The following is a 26,957-nucleotide window of genomic DNA, read 5'->3' on the forward strand; positions in this document are numbered from 1 at the left end:
GCGGACCTAGATTTTAAACCCAATTGCCAATTTACCTCGGCCTCTAAATCGAATGGTTTTCATTAAAAAAGTATAGTAGTGAACTTCAAGAGGGATTAACTTCGTCCCAATACAAGTCTTGCGCTGCCACGCCCACCTTTCTTTGGTGACCACGCGCCCGCCTCTCACCCAGCCATCAGCGCCGCTCCACCCAACGGCCCGTGCCCTCACCGTCGACCCGGCCCCGTAGCGGCCATCCGCTCTCGTTTACATACCATTCAGCTAGCTCAAGGACCAGGCGTGCAATTTGACGCTCGATGATCATGAATTTTCTCTGACTCTGTTGGTAAGAACTGTAATGCCAAATAATTCCAAAGGACATAGATCTAAGCTCGATAGATCTAGGCCTACTATAATCTCAATGAACAAGACGTCAAAATGCTACTCCCTATTTATATAGACCGAGTGAATAGATCTTTTGTGCAGTATACCGGACCCAATTCGCGGTCGGTGCGGCCCCCTCGGCCCTCCCAGCCCTGCACGCTCGCAGCCCGCTCAGTTCAGCTTGAGCTTGGGCTGGCAAATTGATCTAGCCTTGGCTTGAGGGCAAGGTGATAATTAGACCAAAAATTCTCTTAAACATGTTAAATTTCGTTCGTTAGCCGCCACCTCTTATTTGGGTAGGGTAATTAGACTAAGAGACTAGTAAAGAGACACAATTTTTGTTCTACATCACCTTAGATGTAGAGTATATTATAGGTGATATAACTAGACCGAATTTCGTCTAGCCGACCCTACCCAAATCAGAGACTAACTAATGAAAGAGACAGAAACTTCGATTCTAGGTGATAACCAAAGACGTTTAAATATAATTACGGTGATAACTATCCCCCCTCGCATACATCAATCAATGTTTTAACGTTGAAATTTGCATTTTGGGTATTCCAAATTTTGAAGATTAAAGATAATGATTGAGAGTACATTTGTAGGCCTACATTCCTAGGCTAAGTAGGCCTAAGCTATATATTGCATTATTGTACACCTGTCCTATGTCCTGGCTTAATCCTTCTTTATTGTTTGCCACATTTTGGTTTATTGTTAATTGATGACCCAGATTTGATAGATAATTATTTTTGCATAAAATTGCTTTATTAATGTACTTGAATTGTTCAATGTTATAGTTATCATTTCATGTCTGATTTTTTAAAATTGTATATATTGCTTCTCGAATCTACAGGGAGTAGAAGATTATGCTTTAACGTTTTGAGTATGTTGTAGCCAGGTTTGGATTTTTTTGGGTAACAAAGTCAAAAGACTTCATTTCTAAAAGAAAAAGTCAATATTGCTATGTTTTCTGGAATATTTTTCCTAAAAACAGAGATTTATGATATACCAGTATACACTTTCTCATGGGATTCACAAACTGCTGCATAATACAATTGCATATACCGCACCGACGGTGAGGTGCGGGCACACGTGCTTGCATGAAGTTACAGACTGTAATTGTAATGATGAATTACTCGCATGAATTTAATGAGGATCTGAGATTACAGTCGCTAACTTCTGTCGCGCCCGCACCCCACCGTTGGTACGCTAGAGACGGAAAATCAAGGAATGCACTTGTATTGTGCAGCGGTTTGCCGTGAATCCGGTGAGAAAGTGTATACCGGTAGGTATTAAAAGTCTTCATTTTGGGGGGGAAATACTTCCAAACGCAGCAATCGCCTAGCAGGCTGATACCACTATATCGCTCCCGCCTATCTTGTCATTTTTTGAAGAACCATCTTATTGCCATCCATATAGATGTTATCTAAGCATTCAAGCAAATACATGGAGGCTGTAGGACAAACTTGGCTGGATATTTTGTGATAACTGAAACAGAACTGAGAGTGGAAGATTTTTCCAAGATGCTACTAACTTACTACTAGTAGCCATATTGTACTACCCCATTGCACTAGACTTTTACGCTTGACCAACACTGAAATACAACAGTGTATTGTCAGCTTGAATTGAGTGGAGTGTGAACAATGGAACCAGTGAAGCTCGTTGCTATTGTGCTTATTGTCAGCCTGTCCGAATGGTCTGTCGGGAATGTCAAAAGCTCATGTGCATGTATTCATGTACTGCCACAGTCATTGTGTAGACACCCTGTACTTTATAACCGTGATTTGAAAGTAAGCAGATATTTTGGAGCAAGGATATCCTATCATCCTAACACTACTGCAACATTTCAACTTCGACTTCTGGTGTCTGGAGATGTGAATCCAAACCCAGGACCAACCAAACATGGTAATGATATATCTCCACCTAATGGGGAAAAAATTAAGCGAATCGTCTATGACCGATCATTCCTGCTTAAATGCAATCCAGTCTGGGACCATGGAAAGAGAGGGAGTATTCCGAAACAGATATGGAGAGATATCACGACACTTGGTATCTGCCCATCACAATCTTATCGTGGGAAGAGAGGAAAGAGAGGTGGAAGGAGAAAACAAAGGAAAATAACAGTTGTAACAACAGCATCGGTCAGCAGAGGGAGGCCAATTCCAGGACAGAATGGGGCCAACATGAACAACCTCCGCCATCTGATGGACACATCCATTGGACAATCTGAGGTGAGATCCATTATACCACAAGCCAATGAGAATTGTTCAGGAATAAATGTCATTGTGAATAATCAGCGCCACTGTCAACGTGAAAGAATTTCAATTCATGCAAACCTTGTGAGGATAAAAACGACTGAACGCTGTCATAGCCAAGTAGCAGCCAGTCAACACAGATATTTGAACCTTCCATCCTTCTATCTATGCAACGCAAGATCCCTCAACAATAAATTAGATGAAATGGAAATAATTCTGAGAGAAAGGAAAACCGATATTGCAGCAGTAACAGAAACATGGTTCAGATCCGATATGCCAACACACCTTGCAGAAATTACTAATTATAATTTGTTCACAAAGTCACGTTTGCATAGGCAAGGTGGTGGTGTGGCGCTTTATGTCCAGGAGGCATACAACCCAGTACAAATGAAAATTGAAGTGCCCACAGAACTGGAGGTTCTTTGGGTGAAAATACGACCTGAACGTCTTCCGCGAGCAATTTCGCATCTGATCGTGGCGGTAGTGTATCATCCGCCAGGCAGTGTGCTTACAGACATACTGATAGACCATCTACAGGACACCATGGATCAGATCTTGGGCCAGCATCCAGATGCTGCCATAGCGATTATGGGAGACTTTAATCAACTTGACTTAACTACCTTGCTTGCAAACACCAACTTCAAACAAGCCGTCAAGACGCCAACGAGAGAAAATAGGATCCTGGACAAGATAGTGACAAACTTCTCTGGTTTTTATGACCAGCCACTCGTATGTTGTCCCTTAGGAGCCAGTGATCACAACACGGTGGTTTGGTCACCACTTGCCCCTCCTCGTTATCAAAATTCTATCATGAAACGAATAACAAGACCACTCAGAGATTCGGATAAGAGACTATTTGGGTCCTGGATAACAAGGTATGAATGGAGTTCGGTGATGGACAGTATTTCATCAGACGAACAGACGGAAGCATTCTATGCCATTTTGAACTCCCAGATTGACCGTTTCCTGCCGACAAAAACGGTCAAAATGCACTGCCGTGACAAGAAATGGATTACCCCTGTCATCAAATCTTTGATCAAGGAAAGACAAGCCGCATTCAGTGGAGGTAATAAGGAACTTACCAGGAAACTTGCCAGCTGCGTTAAAAAGGAGATAAGAAAAGCAAAGCACGACTATTACAATGACCGAGTGAAGAAACATAAGAAGGCGAATCCTGCAGAATGGTATAAACAAATCAAAATCATGACTAACATGAAAAATGCCAACTCCTATATAACTGTTCCTGGAGTTGACAGAGATGATACCGCCGTAATAGCAAACAGGATCAATGACTTCTTCAAGTCTGTTGCTGAGGATGTACCTGCCATGGATGCTGAGAACTTACCTGCATACTTACCTGACCCTTCTCCGCCTCCCCGCATTCAACCTTGGGATGTTTACCAACAGCTTAAGAAGGTGAAGGTTGGGAAAGCTGTCGGTCCCGATATGATACCTAGCCGAATCATCAAAGAATTTGCTTGTGAACTTAGTATCCCATTGGCCCATATCTTCAGTACCTCACTTGCTGAAGGTGTCGTTCCAAAGATGTGGAAGAGAGCTGTAGTTGTTCCTGTCCCTAAAACCACCCCTGCATGTATCGACAAGCTCCGTCCAATCTCCTTGACTGATAGTTTTGCGAAGGTATTTGAGGGTTTTGTGTCGAAGTGGCTGATGCAGTACATCGGGTCGCAGCTCGACAATAAACAATTTGGTAATATAAAGGGATTATCAACGACGCACTGCTTAGTTGACCTATTGCATTGCCTTTATCAACACGCGGAGAAAAGCAAGGCAGTATCCACTCTTGTGATGACAGATTTCCGCAAGGCGTTTGACCGCATAGACCACACGATTGCCATCCAAAAGATGATCTCATTTGGTGTCAAACCTACATTGATCCGCTGGATAGCTGATTTTCTTACAGAAAGGACTCAATGCGTACGCTACAGAGGTGTCACATCAGAGTGGGTGACTATGAAAGCAGGGGTACCTCAGGGAACCAAACTTGGCCCGATTGTGTTCCTAATCGTCATCAACAATGCGCTACGTGATAGTAATATAGCATATTGGAAGTATGTTGATGATGTCACTGTTGTTGACACGAGATTCGCTGGAGATCAGTCAATTCTATTGGAAGCAACACTTCAACATTTTGCCGAATGGTCTACGTCAAATGGAATGTCCCTTAACCCTGCTAAATGTGAAAGTATGCAGGTGTGTTTTATGAAAAAGCCTCCAACACCACTGTCACTGGAAATTGATCAGCATCCTCTAAAGCAATCCACGTCTATCAAATTGTTAGGAGTCCATATCCGCTGTGATTTAAAATGGAGTGATCATGTGGATTTCATGATAAAACGTGCAAATGGAAGAATACACCTCATTAGGATCCTGAAAGGTCACGGACTGCCGATCGAAGATCTCTGTACCATCTACACTGGTTTCCTCAGACCCCTCGTAGAGTATGCCTCGCCGGTGTGGAATGGAGGCCTAACTAAAGAACAAGTAAATCGACTAGAAAGGGTGCAGAAAAGAACTCTGAAAATAATCTTGGGACCTAATTACCAGTCATATGAGACAGCACTAAATCTAATGAATCTGTCTTCTTTGGCTGACAGAAGGATGGAACTGTGTTTGAGTTTTGCAGAGAAACTGATATCAATCGAGAAGGTATCTTACCTCATACCTCCTTGTAAGAACATTAGAAGCCTACGCAAATCAAATACCAGAGAACAGTTAAAATGTAAAACCAAACGATTTCGTAACAGCCCAGTTCCCTATCTTATTGACTTGCTAAATTCACAGTTATGATCATGCACTTTGTCCACATTTGTATAGAATTATAAATATAATTATTTTATTTTATGTGAAATAGTATATAACTTTTTAACTAAGACGATTGTACAACCTTGATAATTGATTAATGAAAATGATAATATAATACGGTAAATCAAGTTTACCATTGTTAACTTTTGTAATGATTGAAACATACTTACCACATATTTATTACAAGAAAAATCTCAAAATTACCATATTTCATGTCTCTCATCTGATTGCATACCTACCGATCAATTTACAATATATGTTATCCATAACTCACCAATGAAAATGTAAAATGTAATTTATTAATTTTTACAACCAGTATTCTCTCTGTCGAAATTGTACTTTTTACCTTATTTTCGATATGTCTGATATACACTCTCATCCTCAGCATCATCTATGATATATATATATATATATATATATATATATATATATATATATATCTCTCGCCTTGTCTCTCTTTCTCTCTCCCTCTCTCCCTTTCTCTCTTTCTCTCCCTCTCTGTCTGTCTCTATATCACACTTTTCCTGGATCTCCTGTGCTGTCTGCACTATTATCCTCCCTACCTCTCTTCTATATTTCCCTCCAGCCCTATGATGATTGTGGAATAGAATGTTAAGCGAATTTTATGAATTGTATTAATTTGTATATATATATATATGTGTACACTGATTTATTTAAAATTCAATCACTGCGTGATATGTCTCAATACGTTTTATGTTTGTATAAATATTTATGTTTTTACAATGTACAAAGTTCTGCAATTCAACCATCTGGCTGCAAATGAATTTTTAATAAAACCATTACCATTACCAAAAAGATAAGAAAATTGACAAGAAACAGGTAAGAAAGTATAACGATCAACTTTTAAATCATTACCATTATCTGAACAATTGATGAAGATTTAGTTAATTTTTGGTATGTTTTAATAGGGAATCTCAATCTCCACGCCGGAGCTATATGGGTCAAAGTATGGATATGATTCTGAATTAGCGCCGAAAAAGTGGACAATGTCCTTGACAAGCAAATGCTCACAGACTGAATATAGGAATGCATTTTTATAAATAATTTTTGTATTCTCTTTCGTGTAGCAAGAAATTTAGTCACAATTTAGTCACAACTATGTTTTGAGTTGTAAAAGTTAGATAAATAGATAGATATTTGGTTTTGTTCAAGTACTGATTAAAAAGTCCGAAGACTAAACAAGTCAGTTTACAATGTAAAGTGCATAACAAAAAAAATAACAAGGTAAAAAAACACATGGATAGATTAAATCATTAATAAGTTTAAACAAATAATACCGGTAAGTATATAAGTATATAATAATGAGTAAACAAAAAAATAATTATATACAATTACCATAAATAATTATATATAATACGATCATTGCTAGTGAAAGGACTTGGAATTCAATTTAAAAACAACTTAAAAAAGCTTTGAGAGATCACAATACTAATGCTTGACATAATCATTATGCAATAATTAATTAACATTTAAAAATTCACAATGGCGAACATATGAGGGCATAACTAAGAAGTTGAATTCAGAAGAAAGTAAGGATTGGGAGAAAGCATGCGTCTTTGAGTTCGTATACGAGGTAATGTCATGTGTGTAGAGTTCCGAAGATTGCGACCTGTGATTGATTCTCTACTTTGTGGCAAGAGATGGCGATGGTCAGGAAAGGTTAAAACTGATTTGGCAATTTTAGTTGCTAGTTCGAGACGCCTATTACTAAGGGATTCTAGTTTTAAAGTTTTTAGGAGTTCACTATATGGTAGTAAATTTGGGTAAACGATTATCCTCAAGGCTCGCTTCTGAATACGTTCGATGGTTTCAGCCTGAGCCTTCGTTATACCAGAAGTCCAAACGGGGGCCGCAAACTCCAGTACCGGGCGAATGTAGAGCTGATAGATTGTCACCAAATCTTGTGTGTTGACCCCATTCCTTTTTAACTTATTGATGAAGAACAATCTCCTCGACGCGTTTGAGATGATAGGATCGACTTGTTGATCCCACTTGAAGTCATATTGGATGATGACCCCGAGCAACTTAATCGCGGAAACAATCTCCAGGCTAGCTGAGTCTATGAGCAGATCAGGAGGATGCTGTGGAGTTCGGAGAAAGGAGACTTGCATAGCCTTGCTAGACTCCTTCCATACTTGTATTTGTTACAATTACTATTTGTTTCTCTAGTCTCTTCTCTCTATACATATTCATTTCATATCATTTGCTTATTCACTTAATGTACATATTTATTTACTTCAATTACTCAACGCAATTCCTTCCTTTATATTCATCTCATCTACACACCAAGTCTTCCATGTTCCTCTGTTCTCTTCTCATTCTTTATTCATGGATTCATTTCATTTGAATATTATTTGCTTAGAAATGTTCAGTACGTTACTGCATAGCAGCCTACAATAAAAGACAGACAGACCTGCACTGGACATCTTTTGAGTCTGTCATATTGATTTAGGGCACTGCTACTCTTATGTTGGAGATTTAGGAGAAAGGATTTAAGTGAGTTTGGCAGTGGTTTTTGGATGATTGGTGTTTTAGAAATGTATTGGTGAGAGGTCATAGTTTACAGAGTTATAAGATGTTTGGAGAAACACAAAATAAAACAGGTAAATCTAGCCATTTCATATAGCAGCTGTTGTAGGCAGTGGCGGATCCAGGGGGGGGGGGGCCATCCCTGGGGAAAAAAAATGTGTAAAAACACGTTAATTTTACCTTTTTTTGGAGATGTTTGGACTAGTTTGGGTGCCCTGGTAATGGTAGACAAAATTTGTAGTTACCAGGGGAGTTGAAGTATAAACTCTGTATTGAAGCACATTTGTCTTTAATACACATATTTTGTGTTTGATATATTTTACCGCTTTATTACAGGAGTATTTGAATGCAGAGTACCAGACGCATTGTAGGAGGGGGCTGCATATACCTAGCATGCTGGGGTCTGAGACGTCTTGCTCCGAAGTTGCAGGGAATATTCCATCGCTCTAACAACTCTTCTGCCACCATCCTTGGCAATTTGGTAATATATGATAACGTTTTTATGCCTCCGCCCACTGAAGGTGGTGGTGTAGGCATTATGTTTTGGGGTTTATAAGGTGATACCCTAGCTAGGCTGGGTGGGGATGGCATCTAGTCGTCTTACCGGGGCGTGCCATTTAATCTATAGCTGGGTCTATCTCCTTTGTTTTGATGATTGTAGAAGATATGTTGACATGCAGATAAATTGACCAAACTTCATCTCCAGATTACTTGACCTTCAAGATGAAATTCAAGGTTAAAGCCAAAGGTAATACAAAGTGTTGGTATGGGGTCATGAATTCGGTTCAAATGAACATATTGGAAGCATATACCATACTATAATATTCAGTGATCGTTGTCGCGGTTGAAAATGAGTCTTAAGTTATGAAATTGTATATAGCTCCCTCTCAAGGTCAAGATATTAATTAAGCTATAAAACAATGTTTCTTGACTAAAATCGACCAATTAGCTATTCCTGTTTGGAAATTACATATGACACAACTACATATTCTGAGATTTTCATGGTCCCAGCTACCATTGTACGTCGTAGGCGCTATTTGAAATTTATCGAGAGCACCAGTAAATTTTATATTAAATTTTTCTCGAAAGCAGAAGTGTTTTAGGGGCTAAATTTTCTAGTGCTTATACAACATCCACAGGGGCATGATGCATCCAAATATATCAAAATTGTATAGAATCACTATATCCACCCAATTTTCAAAATTTCCCAAGACTTTGTATTACCTTTACCGGAGTGTTGGCTCAGTCAGTAGAGCGTCCGCCTCACAACCGGGAGGTCGTGGGTTTGAACCCCGGCCGCGTCATACCAAAAGACGTTAAAAGATGGGAGTTGTTGCTACCTTGTTTGGCGTTCAACAATAAGGGATAGAGCAACGTCGATCTTGCGCTGCTCAGTGGCTGCCGGGCTCACGATCAATTAGGCAAAAAGAATTTCCGTTTCGGTTTAATAAAATTTGGAGTGGACTATTAGGCTATTATTATTATTATTATTATTGTTATGAAGTCTTTACAATGTCTGGATATGAAAAATAATGCTAAATTTAGACATCTTACAGTTGCATGTATTACCCTCCGAAACACAATGTTATGTACGTCAATATAATACAAAAACATGTAGTGTATGTCTCATTATAAAACACATAGATCCAAGTTCTTGAGGTATGGTTGTTTGAAAAGTGAAACGTGTCATTTTTGGGCCAACATGCAACCAGAATATGCATGTGCCTCAACACACATAACATTTGGCTAGGTAAAGCTTAAAGATAAACTTGAGTTCTGGTAAAAAAAGAAAATGAATTCTCACAGAATCTAACGAAACTTACACTGAATGTTCAAGATTACAAATAAATGTCATGTGCCAAACAATTTTGGAAGAAAATGTATACTGGCTGAGTAATGAGCATAGAAAGATAAGGAAATCAGGGTAGTACTAGCCCCAACACCATGTGTGTTGTCCTATATACATCTATCTGTGTAAGTGATTGTTACTTTACCAAGACTCTGCCAAATTTATGATGATTTTGATGACTCTAGAACCTTGCATTACACACCATTACTTACATGCTATATGATCAACTTTTCTGATCCATTCCACACCTTTTCTTTCACAATGCAATCGCATTACCAGTACTCAAGTTTATCTTTAAACTTAGAATTTTAATCTTAAAAAGTCACAGTCACACCGTAGACTGAATTTAAGCCATTTAGAAGGGGGTAGGGTTTAAACTGCAAACAATTTGGAATGATTTGTTACGGACTGACCTAATTATATTCTGAATTCTAGGTTCCGTACAAAATGGCCCATACATCACCCCAACCATGCTTGATCAGCCCCGCCCAAGTCGTCGAAAACCTGACGTACAAGGATCTCATACCCGCCGTGGAACAAGGTCTTGGGAACTTTTCTAAAAGGAACGAAGAAGGAGGGGGAGGAGGAATATATCCACAGAGAACCATGATGAAAATTGAAGAGCATAATGGGTCAGTTGCTTGGAGTAGACCATTTTTATAATGTAATCAAATTTAATGCATAAATCGTTGTTAGAATGCAAATTGTATACATTCCGTGTTGTTAGGTGGACATGCCATGATGTTTGTCTGGACTAGCAACAATTATGTAATTCTGGCTTTTGAAATTATCTGTCGCAGGTGAATGAAATAATCTGTAAGAAAAAACAGGGCACTTAATAAAGATTTATGCATTGAATTTGATAATTTTGATTATATTACGAAAATACCTAGTAATTTTTACACTTCTTTGTGTCAACCCATAGCAGAACATTGTCTCCTTTATGTGAAAACAAGGAATTACATATTATACATGAGCAGGCAGAGCGAAAATCACAAAAAATGTAAAGTCTATTTCAAATACAGTATGTTGTGCATTTCTCAATTAAAAGCAATTTAATTGTAACTAATCATGAAAGTCTCTAAATTGGCAACACTGGAATATATAAAATCACAATTTTAGCCTACAAAATATTGCCATTTTGGGAATAACATTTTACAATTTGCTTTCACATTGGTTCGTGAACACTTTTTTTTGCAAAACTTTGAAGGAATGGATAAGAAGACTACCTTCGCCAATTTGAGGAGGGAAAACTGATTAATCTAGAAAGGAAGAAAACTCTGAACTGCTATGGGTTAAAGGCCGATCTAACCTTTGGAATCACTAAAACTCTTTGCCTGCTTTTGTCAACAAAATATATCGGTGTACTGTTTGCGGAAGGGTATTGACATTGCCTTGATCCTTTATGAAGTCTTTGCAATCATCTTTTCATTTCTTTCATCTTCAGAAGCGGTGCCCCTCCCCTCCCCCTCCCTCCTGCAGCTTCGCTTATAAACACATTTGCCTTCAGTACATGTGAGCCACATAACCCAATCCATTTTATTATTACATTTAAGTCAAGATACATGCTGCAAGTGTAAAACCAGAAAAATTTGCAACATGAAGATGATAGCTGTTTTAGATTGGTGCCTTAGAGATATATTGGAGAGAGGTTATTTTTTTATTAGTTTACATTATAGTTATAAGATATTTAAAGAAAAACAAAATAAAACGGTTAAATCTAGCAATTTCATAGCAGCTGCTGTAGTAGGAGACCAGAATGAAACTTTCATAGATTTTGAAAATGTAGTGTAGTGTTAAATGACACATAAATAAATTTACATGGCAGTAAACATCAACAAATCTGGGCCACTAGCGAGATTCCCACACATTACTTGCAGGTGAAATTTTCTGGTATTACAGCTCTCTTTGCATGTCTTCCCCGGAATGAGATAAAATGTAATCTACAAAATTAAACAGTTTTCTTCTTCATAAACTGTATGATAAATTGTACAGAAGGGGGATTCCATGTAATGTGTCCCATACAACATATGTTTTTATTTCATTTACTTCATCCAAAAAATTACCAGTGGTACCAGAAAGACCCATTTGTCATTGGTTGTAATTAAGAGATTTTCACTTTTGGATGAAATAATTAATAGATACGCAAGGCATAAAGTGAAACTCATGCCCCCGCACCCCCACCTCCCCCTGGCCCTATTCTTAATTATATTAATTCAAATCCACTTTGTTAGGGTTGAAGGGATACTGGTAGTTAAGTTTTGTTGCAGAGGGCGTGACACAAAAAGATTTTTTTTAATTTTGAGATGAAAAACTGAGTGTCAAATGTGAAAGAATATACAATTTAAATGACAAAATCATCTTTGTTTGATGGTTTTTGTTGGCTTTTTTGTGTCGGTTATAATTTGCACTACCAGGCGGCCCGTGTATTGTTATTATTAATTAATTAACCAATTAACGGTCACCATATTTTTTTAAAGTGGAGCTGAATAGGTATCGTATTCAATCTAAATTCACATATTTGGGGTCTAAACTGACCTTCATAGCAATTTTAGGTTTTGAAAGGGCACTAGAAATGTCATAAAAAAGAATGAGGGCAATAACCATGTACATGTACTTTGAAGGCATTAGTGGTCTTAAACAAGAACCCACCTTTCCCTCTAATGTTTTTTAATTTTGCATGTGTACATTTCACCAGCTTTACTCTGTTTTTTTGCTTTGCTTTGCTTTTATTGTTTCTTCAGTTCTGTGTTTGTTATGTCTGCTTTTAGTCCTGCTGGTAATGTCATTGTAACAAAGATTATCAATCGTTACGTTGACAACACTGAGCGCAACCTACCCACACATTTTGGAACGATCATTTTGCATGATGCCCGGACCGGAAAATCCAAAGCTGTAAGTTAGGGTCATAGGTCATATTACGGGGATCCAAACAGTTCCTTCCCATTTTTCAATTTCCATGGGAGGAAACTCTTTGGAGCTCTGTGAAGTGACCTACCAATCAGCAAACACTTCCTGTGACATAACTGTACCTCTCAAATAGCTATGAGCATGTCCTATTTCATTCGAGCATGGAAAATAAAAAAAGAGGGGAGGGGGAATATATTCTGAAAAACTGTTTTCTTATGTTTCTTTCTTCAGCCATGTGTTTGTAATGCCTGTTGTCAGCTCAGCAGATAATATCATAGCGACTAAGATTGTTGCCATTTTCCCCAACAATGCCAAGAACAACTTATCTTCCCATATGGGAACAATTATTTTGAATGATGCAACGACGGGAGTACCCAGAGCAGTAAGTAAATTACTACTCTGTATTTTTTTGTTGGTTGATTTATTTCCATTGTCATATTAAAAATCCAATGCATTATAACAATATAGAAAGAATCCTCATGTTCCTTTATGTGCATTCGATCTCCCTCGAAGCAGTTCCCCAGAGTTGACAGCCCTGAATCCTGAATCTTCGTAATCATTGACATCGTTGGTGTTATCTTTTATAATCAAGGTCATAGAGTTACTTACCAGCTACATGTCGTAATGATGGTTCTAACTCTATTTCTAAAGGCCGGTTCACATTGAAGCGGCAAAGACCCTGCGAAAGGCGACGGACGTTTTGCCACCACAAAATTATCAACACGCTGTAAATTTGCCGACGGACGCGACTGATAATTTTGACCGTCTACGGTCGCTAGCGGAGTCGTCAGCGACAATTGAAGACAACACTCAATGATTGGCGGGAATTTGAATATTGCAATTCGCAGCTTATCGTAGCTTGTGGTACCCCCTATTCGTCATAGTGTGAGACGGCCTTTAAGTAATAATTTTCCATCATTATGCATTTTGTGTTCTGGACGTTTTTTTTTGCTAAGCTACGTACGTACCTTCCTGTTCATTTACTAGGTAATGGATGCAGAGCACATTACTGCTATGAGAACCGCCGCAGCATCAGCCGTAGCCACGAAGGTAAGAAATCATATCTGACATTAGACTCAACAGGAATCAATTTACCATGTTGAAGACGGCAATATCTTTCACTCAACATGGTATTTGCAATGGGTTCATCCCTAATATTTGAAGGCTTTAGTTGTTATACAATCATTTTTTAGGCATGACATTTTCTTCACTTATATCGACCACTTGCAAAATTTGTGGTGGTTTCATCCTCCTAGCAATGATTTTCCTTTCTAGCACTTTGTACTCATGCGTCTGGACTTTTTGCCTTTGTGCCTGTAAGTTGAGTGAATTTATCCACCTGCCCCCCCCCCCCAATATGAATATATTTATGTATAAATACAAAAATGAAAACAAATCTAATTATATTTTTTGAATAGATTCTCCTGAAGGTTTAAACAAAATTTGATATCTTTAATTCTCATTGATCTATTGTGACCTAGTTTTTCTAAGTGGTTTTAATGTTTTATTTTATTCAAATTTCTATGCTTTGTTTTGTTTAGTGCCCCTAAGTCTATTGTTATTAGTAGTAGAGCCAACTTATAATTGTACACATACTTTCATTGTGCATGGACCTGTGGAAGAACAGCCTTTGGCTGAAGTGGGTGCCGTGCAAAAATAAAATAAAACTGAACTGAGCTGAACTGTAGTAGTATCATTAATAATATTCTTCTTCTACTCCTCCTTCTCTTTTTTCTTCTTCTTCTTCTTATAATTATGATTAATATTTTTATTGTTCCTGTTGTAATTTGTTATTGCTCTTATTTCTTTATGATAATCATTGATGTTATCCTATAATTATCATCAAAACATAAATGATGCAATATCTATTCCATTTTTCATTCCAGTACCTGGCGAGGGATGGCTGGCAGACGTTAGCAATTCTTGGAGCAGGGTCCCAGGCCGTGGCTCACCTTCATGCCTTGAAGCATATGACGACAATTAGAGAGGTCTGTATCAGGGCCCCATTTCACAAAACTTGTCATCAGTGACAAATGACAGTTTTTGTTATAAGCCACTTTTGGGGGATGCTGCCTTCATTGTTCTGTCCAAGGTCATATGTCTTTTATGCGCTCTAACTGCCACATTTCTTAACGGATTTCTTTAGTGTTTGGTGATGCTAATCTTAGTCTTGACAATAGTCCGAGGCACTAGTGGCGATCTCTATGTCATCCTTTTGTTTCAGGGAGGGGAGAGGGGATCTTTGTCCCTCCTTCGATCATAAGGATGACACAAAAATCACAGCCAGTGCCGGGGATACATTCGCATCGCGTGGCAGAGGAGATTCATGTAATTCATGTATCCATTTTGATCTATTATGATTCTAAAAGAATCTGCAGTTCAGCCATCTGGCTGCGAATGATTTCTTATCAATAAACCACTTAAAATGAATAGTTACTCTTTACAGGGATCTTCATTGTGTACAGGTTCATTTCTGTATTACAATTTGCCATTTATTTACATGCAAATGTTTTAAGTTCCTGTGACATGCCCAGGACCAAAATCCAGTTGAAACCAATTGGAGCAAAACCAATTGAAACCAGTTGCCAACTGGTTTCAATAGGGAAATTGGAACAACTGGTTCCAATTGAAACCAGTTGCCAACTGGTTCCAATTGAAACCAGTTGAAACCAATTGCCAACTGGTTCCAATTGAAACCAGTTGAAACCAATTGCCAACTGGTTCCAGTTGCCTAATTGGTTTCACCTGGAACCAGTTGTTCCAATTTCCCTATTGAAACCAGTTAGCTTCAATTGGTTTCAATTGGTTTCAACTGGTTTCAATTGGTTTCAACTGGTTTCAATTGGTTTCAATTGGATCCAATTGAAACTTACAGTTGGCATAAACTTAATTAGTTATAAGTTAATTAGCTCTTGCACCAGGCGCGGATCCAGGATTTCTTAGGGGGGGGGGGCCCAAATTTGAAATTATGCGAGCAAATATTGGTACGTAACGATGACCAACAGTGACGTAATGCGGAGGGGGGGGGTCGGTGCAGAGAGGGGCGAGTTTTTCCCCACCCTCCTCCACGAAACGCGGAAGCTTTGACGTTTCATTAAATTATTAGAGAAAGAAGACGATTCGTTGTAGAGTTCTCTACTCTTAATCCTTGTCGTAATTCAGCCCCCCCCCCGTCCTGCGCGAAGCGCGGAAGCTTTTACGTTTTATTAAATTATTAGCGAAAGAAGACGATTCATTGTAGAGTTCTCGACTCTTAATCCTCGTCTGAATTCAGGTTCCCCCTCACGAGCGAAGCGCGGAAGCTTTTACGTTTCATTATATCATTAGAGAAAGAAGACGACTCGTTGTACCGTTCTCGACTCTTAATCCTCGTCTACATTCAGCCCCCCCCCCTCCCCCTCCTGCGCGAGGCGCGGAAGCTTTGAAGTTTCATTAAAACTATTAAAGAAATAATACGATTCGTTGTAGAGTTCTCGACTCTTAATCCTCATCTGAATTCAGGTCCCCCCCCCAAGCTTTTAAGTTTTATAAGATTATGAGAGAAAGAAGACGATTCGTTGTAGAGTTCTCGACTCTTAATCCTCGTCTGAATTCAGGTTCCCCCCCCCCCCTCCTCCCGCGCGAAGCGCGGAAGCTTTTAAGTTTCATAAGATTATGAGAGAAAGAAGACGATTCGTTGTACCGTTCTCGACTCAAAATCTTCATCTGAATTTAGTTTTTCCCCTCCCGCGCGAAGCGCGGAAGCTTTGACGTTTCATTAAAATATTAAAGAAAGAATACGATTCGTTGTAGGGTTCTCGACTCTTTATCCTCGCCAGAATTCAGGTCCCCCCCCCCCCTCCCGCGCGAAGCGCGGAAGCTTTTCATTTAATCATTAGAGAAAGAAGAAGATTCGTTGTACCGTTCTCGACTCTTAATCCTCGTCTGAATTCAGGTTCCCCCCCCCCTCCCGCGCGAAGCGCGGAAGCTTTTAAGTTTCATAAGATTATGAGAGAAAGAAGACGATTGGCTGTACAGTTCTCGAATCTTAATCCTCGTCTGAATTCAGGTCCCCCCCCCCCCCGCGCGGAAGCTTTTAATTTTCATTAAATCAATAGAGAAAAAAGAAGATTCGTTGTACCGTTCTCGAAAATAATCCTCGTCGGAATTTAGTTCCCCCTCCAACCTCGCGCAAAACGCGGAAGCTTTTACGTTTCATTAAAGATTATTATTACCGTTCTCGCCTCTGAATCCTCGTCTGAATTCAGGTTCCCCCCTCCCGCGCAAAAGCTTTGACGTTTCATAAGATTATAAGAGAAAGAAGACGATTCACTGTACCGTTCTCGATTCTTAATCCTTGTCTGAATTCAGTCCCCCCCCCCTCCCCTCCTGCGCGAAGCTTTGACGTTTCATTAAATTATTAGAGAAAGAAGACGATACGTTGTACCGTTCTCTATACTCTTAATCCTTGTCTGAATTTCAAAGATTTTCTTTGTCTGCTCCTTTTACTTTCTACGTCCTCTTCCGATTTGGGGGACCCCCCCCCCCCCCCCCCTGGCTGGCTACGCGCCTGCGGTCAGATAAACACATTTTGATAACTTGTCCGGCTCCGGAAGCTCAGGGGTTTTAGGCGTTTAATTAAGGTCAGATGATCATTTTTTTTTAATACCTATTATTTTGTGACACTGGCAGGTCACTATTTGGCGTGGGGTCCAGGGGGCGGGTCCCCCCAAAAGCGGGGTTTTAGGCATTAAATTACCGTCAGATGAGCATCTAAGGGCCTGCCGTAGCGCCCTAGGTGGAATCCAGGGGGCAGAGCCCCGGAAGCTTAAGGGTTTTACGAATTTAATCACGGTCAGATGAGCATATTTTGATGACTCATTTTTTAACACTGGCAGTTAACTATTCGTTCTTTCTTGCGCTCATTCTATTTTTTTCCTCTTTAATATACTTTTTCAAATAAAGTGGGGAGGGGGAGGGAGCTCGAGGCTCCCGATCCCTGCCGTACCTCGGGCCCTGACATGTAGGAATCTCAAGAATCATATTTCGTGCCTGGCTGTAAATTTAGGAATTTGTCATTTTCCAACAAACACATATACAAACGTATAATTTACTAAAAAGTGAGGACAAATCTCGGAAATTATGTCATTTCAGCATTATTTGTAATCCACCGTTGTGGAATTATAAATAAACCACGTTTGAATTTGATTTCCCCAAAGCCCCCCCCCCCATTAGTACGCCAGTATCTCCTCTTTTCCTTTTTTCTTTCCCTTTCCATCCTTCTCTCTTATTTTTTTGATTGGAGGGGGGGGTCAACAGCCTGGGAGGAAAGGCCCTTTCGGTCCCCCCGATCTCCTTCTTCCCCCTTTTATTTTATTCTTCTTCTTCTTCTTCTTTCTTTCCCTTTCTCTCCTCTTTCTCTTTCCCTTCTTTTCCTTTCTTCTCTCTCTTTTTTTTTTTTTTTTTTTTTTTTTTTGCGGGGGGGGGGGGGCCAAGGCCCGCTCGGCCCCCCCCCTGGATCCGCGCCTGCTTGCACTAATTATCGCTCATGTCAACACAGAAGCATTGTTATATGTGTCTACATTAAGTACAATGTAAAGGGCATCATAATGTGCAGACCATATAATATACTTCACAACGAAGGCATTGCCATTATATATGTTTGTATTTGATGTATTTTGTACATGGTTAGTGTTTTACTAATCAACTTTTAATCTGTGTAATTACAAAAATATGTTACTAATGAACATGCTTATCATTGCTAATTAATCTTTATAATTATCTAAAACAAATGCATTACTTGCAAATGAAAATTAATTAATAAGTACATTGTAAATCAAAATAAATTACATAAAACATTGATCTGCACACAAGCAGATAATATGCAAATTAGGCTAACTGGTTTCAATTGGATCCAGTTGGGTAACTGGAAATATTTCCAATTGGAACCAATTGTGTAACTGGAAATGAATTCTAACTGGAACCAGTTGGGTAACTGGAAATTACTTCTAACTGGAAATGAATGCTAACTGGAACCAATTGGGTAACTGGAAATGAATTCTAACTGGAACCAGTTGGGTAATTGGAAATGACTTCTAACTGGAAATGAATGCTAACTGGAACCAGTTGAGTAACTGGAAATAAATTCTAACTGGAACCAGTTGGGTAACTGGAAATGACTTCTAACTGGAACCAGTTGGGTAACTGGAAATGACTTCTAACTGGAAATGAATGCTAACTGGAACCAATTGGGTAACTGGAAATGAATTCTAACTGGAACCAGTTGAGTAACTGGAAATGACTTCTAACTGGAAATGAATGCTAACTGGAACCAGTTGGGTAACTGGAAATGACTTCTAACTGGAACCAATTGGGTAATTGGAAATGAATTCTAACTGGAACCAGTTGGGTAACTGGAAATGACTTCTAACTGGAAATGAATGCTAACTGGAACCAGTTGGGTAACTGGAAATGAATTCTAACTGGAACCAATTGAGTAACAGGAAAATCATCTTACTGTTTCCAGTTGAACTTCTAACTGGAACCAGTTGGGTAACTGGAAATGACTTCTAACTGGAACCAATTGAGTAACTGGAAAAATTACCTTACTGGTTCCAGTTGCACTTCTTATTGGTTTGAACTGGAAATGAGTACCCATAACAATATTTTCCAGTTCGGCAATTGGTTTTAACTGGAAATTTTATATTCCAATTGAAACCAATTGAAACCAATTGAAACCAATTGAAACCAGTTGAAACCAATTGAAACCAGTTGGAGATTTCAACTGGTTTCAATTGGATTTTGGTCCTGGGATCATTTGATCAACAAAGAATTCTTCAGACACAAAGCTGTAAACTGCTTACCAAATGATATCACGTTGATCTCTTTGATACAGGTACGAGTTTGGACAAGATCTTCTGAGAAATGCCAGGCTTTTGCCCAGAAGTTTGATGTAAAAGCGTGTGAAACAGCTCAAGAGGCAGTTACTGGCGCAGATGTAATTGCCACATGCACTTCTTCTCATACTCCTGTATTAGAGTCTAGCTGGCTGAAACCCAGTGCTCACATAAATTGTAAGTAGTCTACATGATCTTGCTTTTCTATTTTACAGTAAAACATGAACTTCTGGGGTGGTATTCTGAAAACGATGTTATCTTTTATGTTGGTTGAAAATGTGCATACATTGTGTGCGGGTAGGCCTGAATCCGACGACCGGGGTAATAATATATCTGTAAAGCGCTTAGGCACATCGGTGGATCGATGTATTGAGCGCTATATAAACACGGAATATTATTATTATTAATATCGATTGTCTGAAATAAAAAACTAGGACAAGTCATTGGGTTGATGTCTACACAAAGCTTTGTGCCCTCATGTAAAGTTAAAAAAGACATCTACATGTATGCAAGCGCCATAGATGCGTGTTAATTCCATGCAATTACAGTTTTTTTCATGACAACTTACATAATAAAAATACATCTCTCCTCTGCCATAATACACTACAACTACAATGCCTATTTAAAAAAAAAAATTTGTTCCTCATTTGATGTAATTATTGACAACGTCTTTCAAGTCATACATGATGGTATCTTGTGTCGGATAACAATGATGGGATAATTGCAAGTGAGCAAAGCGAGCAAGCAAATTGTCTGACATTTATTCAATATCGGTGTCCGTGTTTATGTATCCAATTCAAGCATGAAAATGAACTTAACAACTCTTTTTGGTTGGAGTTTTTTATGCCTTCACTATCAAAGGTGGTGCCGGAGGCATTATTTACTTGTTTTTTTTGTGGTCACTGGCTCCCACAGGCCATTATTTAAGCACCAGTGATATAAGACATATTTTGAATTCATGGTACAAGATCAATCATGCTGATACGCTGCTATATGACCTGAGTACAGTACTTTGAGAATTTCAGTTCTCTTTGATCAAATGTAGGAGTGTCGTAGTCGAGTGGTTTAAAGCACTTGACTGGAGATGCGAATAAGGTCGATGGTTCAAATCCCAACACGGCACTAATAGCCTTTGGCAAGATATTCGCTTGCTACTCTCCACCCAGGTGTTAAATGGGTACCTGGTAGGATGCGACCGTCATTGTTGATCAAACAGTTTTGAGCGTCAGGTAATGCCTGGCTGGAATGCTCCCCAGGGAGTGGAGATTGTGCATACATTGAATCCAATGACCTGGGTAATAATATAGTAGTATATCTGTAAAGCGCTTAGAGACATCATAGATATATTAAGCACTATATAAAAGCGGAATTATTCTTATTATCATCTCACTGTGATTCAGGTGTAGGGGCCTGCGTACCATGGGCTCAGGAGTTGGGCGCTGAGGTGATGAAGAAGGCTGTAGTCTACACAGATAACACTCCAGGTGCATATAAGGAGTCTGGAGACATCGTCCATTCCAAGGTAATTAGCATTATATCCCACATAACAAAACCTTGCAACACGTTTGATCTAAATAAGGTCACGTGATAAATTGCATATCTTGATGGTCGTAGTAATAGTATATACACTAAAAAAAAAATATATAAAAAAAAAAAAAAAAATCATTATTTGCTTAAAGCCCCACTGTCCTACTTGTAGCTACTTGCTCCCTCTATATAGAAAACTTCCCCAATCGGTGCCTGTTGGTCCCCCATGATCCTCTTTTTCTTATGTTAGTTGAGAGCTGAGTTAGTGAGATAGCCACCTGTCAGTGACCTCGCTGTGTAGTCTAATCCCTTCTGGCCCAGTAGTATTGACGGTCTTTAAGATCTCTCTGCTCCTCCATAAGACTGAACAAACTTGAGTTTGAAATGTAAGACCAATCAGTACTTCTTGAGAAAATAGTTTGAATTTAGAGTTCCACAGCTTTAGTTGCCCATTACTATCCAAGGTACTATTGCTTTTTATTCTTACAAAGCACTCAAATTATAAACATTTAGCATTCATTTCTTCATAGATTTTTGTTATGATACTTAATTTTTCCTTTTATGACGGTTGGTGCTTCCAGATCTTAGACCATCAATAACAAGTAACAATAATCGTGGCATTTGATTGGCTGAGAGCAAATTTGTCTCAGAAATTGAGCTTTTAAATTATTATTTTTTTACATGATTGTGTCCAATCTGATGACAGCTGTTTCCTACATATAGGATTCCCAACTCCTGTGGTTTTAACTGAAGAATCTGACCTCTATAAAAATTGTTTACAACCCAATTTCTAAGGATTTGAGAATAATTTTCTCTGGTTTATGAAGTCCTGACTGTCACGTAATCGGGAAAGGGCGCCCTCATTTGTGGTACTTGTATTTGTACTTGTACTAGTACTTGTCTATCGTCAATCAAAATTCACTTCAACCGCACCTCTTCTGAGAGAGCTCCACTGGTTGCCAGTCCGTCAAAGAATTTCTTTCAAAAACAAGTTGTGAATTGTTAATAAATCATTGAGTGGTCAAGCCCATAGTTACATTACAGAATTACTTCAACTCAAAGTCTATTCACACAGTCGTAGCCTGCGCAGTTCCACAGATAAATTACTGTTCCAGATTCCCCATGGCAAAACTAAAGTAACTCTTGGGGACCATTATGCTATTGCTGCCCCCAAACTATGGAATAGCTTGCCAATAGAAATACGAAGCACTCCAACTCTCAATGTCTTCAAGTCCAAATTAAAATGTTTGTTCAATTGAGAGATTCTATTTTGTAGAATTAAGTAAAAAAGGGAGCTCTGAACCAGCCCAGCTTGATATATTTTGTATAAAAGTTGCGCTATATAAATTTATTATTATTAATAGTATTACTTCCTGAATCATGTAATAGCATATAAACAGGAAGACTGCAATGAAGCTATAACGCATGCGCATATGTCTTGGCGTGATAGCACTTGCTGCGGAACAATAGGACGTTTCGTAAATATTTAATACCGGTAGCTCCCCAACATCTGTACATGTGTATACACCACTACCTTTATTACATTAGTTTTAAACAGGGCTGTCAACCCTCCGGCAATTGGAGGGAGTCTCACACCACCACGCTCATTCTTCCGCTGCCCCAAAAGCTTGTAGCGGGAGATTCCCGCCACCACGCCTTCCTCCTGTTCTCCCGCCAACGATGTAGAATCTACCGGTTTATGAAAAACCTCCCGCCAAGCCGTACCACAAAAAAAAAAAAATTGAAGCAAGCAACCAAATAAAAATTACTTTTACCCCCCCCCCCCCCCCCCCCCCCCCCCGGCTTATTCAGCGGCTGGCTGAGTCGTTGCGAAACTTTTTCCGCATTCAGCAGCTGGCTAGATTTGGCACTTAATATTTTCTCCAACAAAAAAAAACTCCCTCCAAGCAGTTTCCCAAAGTTGACAGCCATGTTTTAAAGGTGCTGGTATGTAAAGACAGCACTTGTCGGCAATCGTAATTTGCGGCAAGGTGGTAGAACATTAGAATCACATGTAGGATTGACTCAGAGAAAATACATGTACAGTGTACATTTACTATAAAGATCATGCTAACGTACGGAAAGTGGCATTGTATATTGTCGAAATTACAAGTTTAAATTCACCAATATCACCAACCTTTATGCCTTTGACATTCCTAACGCATCATAACGTGCCACGACTGTGCTTTGCTAAGCTACACATTTGAAGTGTCTTTCTTTATTCGCTAATTATCTTGAAGGTGACGGTGTTTGCAGAGATTGGAGAGGTGATTAATGGGACCAAGGAAGCCAAAAGAGACGAGATTACGGTCTTCAAATCTCAAGGTAAATATCAACTGCTTCAACATTACTTGCTGTACATGTAGCTACAAAATGGTTTAGACTTCTACTTGTATTCGAATACAAGAAGACCTTGTCGATCTTGCGATTCAAAGCAACTTCATCAATTCTGATGTTAGAAATCATGGATTCATGTTTTTATATAAAATTAGGCACTTCATGCATGTTCATAATATAATAATAATAATAGCTAGTTCTTATATAGCGCTTTTCAGGACCAAAGGCCCTCTTAAAGCGCTTTACAGATACATGTATAAAAAATCCCTTAGTTGTAGTACATGTATTTAAATCTCATGCTCTTGTAATGATTATAAAGGGGATTAATAATGTACAAAGTCATTTGTGTAGTACACGTATGTCCCTTTCAAGACGGATATTTTCCTTGTGCTGAATTGATCACATATTATTCTTCAAATTGGCAACAATATTTTTCTTTTTATGCTCCATTGTTTTTATAATTCAAATAAAATGGAATGTCTCTGGAAACAATATACATGGGTTGGAATTCTCTCAAAATTTTTGGATTTTAAAGGGAGTCACTCGTCAGTTTCCATGTGCAGAAGGACATAATTCGCTGACACTAGACTTGGTGGAAATACCATTAATGGGATTACAAATCTGCACACAGCAAACCCGTTGGCCAGTCAAGAATTCCCCCCTAATCTCTTGGAGAATACTCGAGAGCATTCGGGTGACGGAAAAGCAAAGCAGGTCTAATGGTCATAAAACTGAAGGCTAACCCTGGTGATTGACAACACCTGTTATTGGGTAAACACCCGAACGGTGTCGAATTCCCCATGAGATCTGACTACTGAGTGTCTTTAACTTGTAGGTGTGGCTATTAAAAATGTTGTAGCAGCAAAACTGGTCTATGACAAAGTCAGTCTTCTAAATGACGTGAAACCATAACAAATGAAAGCAACTGATTGTCATGGTGTCGTAAAAAGAGAGTAGGCTGATCTTTGCATCCCCAGTGAAATGTTTAAACAATTTGAATCCTATCCCTTGATGGCCTTGACAAAATAATTTTCTAAGATTTAACCGACCTTGCTCTTATCTTGATTTTATCTTCTAGGAGTGGCTGTTGAAGATGCTGTAGCAGCGAAACTCGTCTATGATAAAGTGAGCGTTCTAAAGGACATGAAATCATAATAAATAAACCAATTGATGGTGATGATGTTCCAGGGATAGGCTCCCAGATAGCAAAATGTTGTGGGGCCCATCTGGGTTTTATCTAGTAACAACTGGGCTGGTATATGGGCCCCAAAAGGACGCATTGTGGGGCCCAGCAAACTGCACCCGGGTTATAGATGGGCCCCAGATAGACAGCCCATCTGGGGCCCACTCGGCCCAGATGGGCCCACATGGAACCCAGATGGACCCCACAAATGGCCCAGCAATATGCACAAGGGTTACCAAATGTGGGTTTTATGTGGGACTTGCCACATAAAATCCAGGGTTCTATATATTGGCTACATATGGGGCCAAGTGGGCTTTATATGGGGCCCATATGGGCCACGAGGGTTCTAAATGGGCTTCATATGGGTCAAGTGGGTTCTATATGGGCCCCATATGGGCCAATGTGGTTCTAAATGGGCTTCATATTGTTTAAATGGGTTCTATTTTTACCCAGTTGAATTCAGTTGTTTACCATCAAATTTCTAAGGTTTTGAGGTTTAATTTTCTCTGGTTTATGAAGTCCTGACTGTCACATATTCAGTTACCAGTTGGAATTAACTGGTCTAACTGGACCTGTTGTACCATTTGGCACAATTTTTAACCAGTTGAAAGCTCCAGTTAAAAGGCTTAATTAGTAAGTTAAGGTATAAGTAGCACTTGTACTAATTAATTTTGTTAATGGCAACAACACAATGTAAAGGCATTGGTAATAAGAAGACTTTGTTAATTTGCCAATGTGCGCTTTTCACCACCAAAAACCCACATGGGAACCACATGGGGCCCATATGTGTTGGTACTTGTGGGCTCTGGGTGGGAAGGCCCATCTGGTATACATGTGGTTTTTGTATGGGCCACGTGGGCTCTAGTCGGCCCACACAAAACCCAGATGGGCCCCAGATATTTTGTCGACTTCTATTTTTCTAACAACTCCATGTTTATTTATGGCACTTACTTAAGTATTCTGATGAGTATAATTTTTATCATAATTGAGATACTTCACTTACACTGTACTTCAAAGTTGATTGTCAGAATACCATCCCTAATGTGCTAAATGTCTGTAGTATCATGTAATCGGAAAGACATATATATTTAGTAATAATTGTTACATATATAATTTATATATAAATTGTGTTTCATATTGTACTGTTGAGAAGGAAATAAATGTTTAAAAAAATACAAAGATACAAAATACAATTTAGCGGATTAATGTAACATTGTATTAAGATGAGGGGTCGCCATTAAACATTGTGTTTTAAAAGCATAAGTTAAATCAAATTTTGGCAAAATCCAACAAGCCTTCCATAATGTTGTAACACCACAAATATTTTGCATGCATGAAACGTTCTTGAACTCTGTGAGTTGCTATATTATCCGAATAGGTTTATGTAGCAAATTAATGAAATCTGACACATCAAACTTTTCCTATTCACTAATTTTGTGTTATTGTTGGGGAGGGGGATGTGGCTTATATTATTTGCACTGTCCAAAAGTTTTGTGTCACAGACATTGCTGGTTTTACAGTAAGCTAGGTGATTTTTCTTTTTTGTAATGTATGTACATGCAATCAGCTTCATTACTGCTCCTTTAAGGTTTGATAACCGTAGTTTTATTTGTACACTGACATGTATTTAAGGATGGCGTGCCTAACATTGTTTTCTTGTATCTCGCAACACATAAGAGAAGTAAGTAATGTTTTTAAAATAAAATCTCAAAATTCACCAATTTGCTACGTTTGCGAAGTTTTATGTTGTCGATAGTCTGCTTTAGGTATGATGGGGAGCTGTATGTCTGCGCCCCTATAACATTTGACACGAAATCAACAAGAAAGTTCCTTTCATACTGTATTCCTCTAAAGCTTAATTTGACATTATTCCTCACATTTTTAAGAGCAAGTGCACCAATTCAAAATTTAAAAACAGAGCAAAACAGAGAGAGGGAGAGACAGAAAGGGTGGATGGGGGAGATAACACAGAGTTTAACTGTTGAGACAGAGAAAGAGGAGAGATTAACGAAACATACAACGTAATGAAAGAGAACAGATATGAGAGTAACAAAATAATTACGAAAGGACTGTTTGTTCTTTATATTACAAATATCAAGATTGCTGGTTTATACTTCGTAGGCCCGTCAAACGTTCAGCCAATTATGGTAGTGATTGCTATTAAAGCGTAACAAGCATTTTAACTTCACCTTTCCTGCCTATCTGTCTACCTTTATCTCTCCCTGGCTCTCACTTCCTCTCTCTCCGGTTCTCCTTTTTGCTCTCTTTCTCTGATGATTCTT

The 26,957-nt window shown here is 38.9% G+C and overlaps 1 protein-coding gene across 3 annotated transcripts; it reads left to right on the forward strand.

Moving 5' to 3' along the window:
• The first annotated feature begins 166 nt into the window (after positions 1–166).
• On the forward strand, positions 167–26,396 carry LOC579068 (ketimine reductase mu-crystallin). 3 transcript variants are annotated; one of them, XM_030990211.1, is made up of 10 exons: positions 167–325; positions 8,331–8,475; positions 10,279–10,475; positions 12,588–12,738; positions 13,741–13,803; positions 14,640–14,741; positions 19,628–19,805; positions 21,029–21,150; positions 23,396–23,480; positions 24,571–26,396. In XM_030990211.1, the coding sequence occupies exons 2-10, from the start codon at positions 8,341–8,343 to the stop codon at positions 24,645–24,647; spliced, it is 1,110 nt and encodes a 369-aa protein (XP_030846071.1). In that variant the 5' UTR covers positions 167–325; positions 8,331–8,340; the 3' UTR covers positions 24,648–26,396. The 3 variants fall into 3 exon arrangements, with proteins under 3 accessions (XP_030846071.1, XP_030846070.1, XP_030846072.1); XM_030990210.1 differs by lacking the exon at positions 12,588–12,738 and adding an exon at positions 12,985–13,135 and having other exon boundaries at positions 170–325; XM_030990212.1 differs by lacking the exons at positions 167–325; positions 10,279–10,475; positions 12,588–12,738 and adding an exon at positions 12,985–13,135 and having other exon boundaries at positions 8,364–8,475.
• Positions 26,397–26,957: the final 561 nt, after the last annotated feature.

Source organism: Strongylocentrotus purpuratus, unplaced genomic scaffold, assembly GCF_000002235.5.
Source record: "Strongylocentrotus purpuratus isolate Spur 01 unplaced genomic scaffold, Spur_5.0 spur5_scaffold_19, whole genome shotgun sequence".
Lineage (NCBI taxonomy): Eukaryota > Metazoa > Echinodermata > Echinoidea > Camarodonta > Strongylocentrotidae > Strongylocentrotus > Strongylocentrotus purpuratus.

Excerpts from the sequence above, each read along its gene's own strand:
- LOC579068 (XM_030990211.1), top strand. The coding sequence starts at position 8,341 with ATGCAGAGTACCAGACGCATTGTAGGAGGGGGCTGCATATACCTAGCA. Across the intron at positions 13,804-14,639 it reads CATCAGCCGTAGCCACGAAG|TACCTGGCGAGGGATGGCTG; the intron begins GTAAGAAATCAT and ends TTTTCATTCCAG. Across the intron at positions 19,806-21,028 it reads ACCCAGTGCTCACATAAATT|GTGTAGGGGCCTGCGTACCA; the intron begins GTAAGTAGTCTA and ends ACTGTGATTCAG.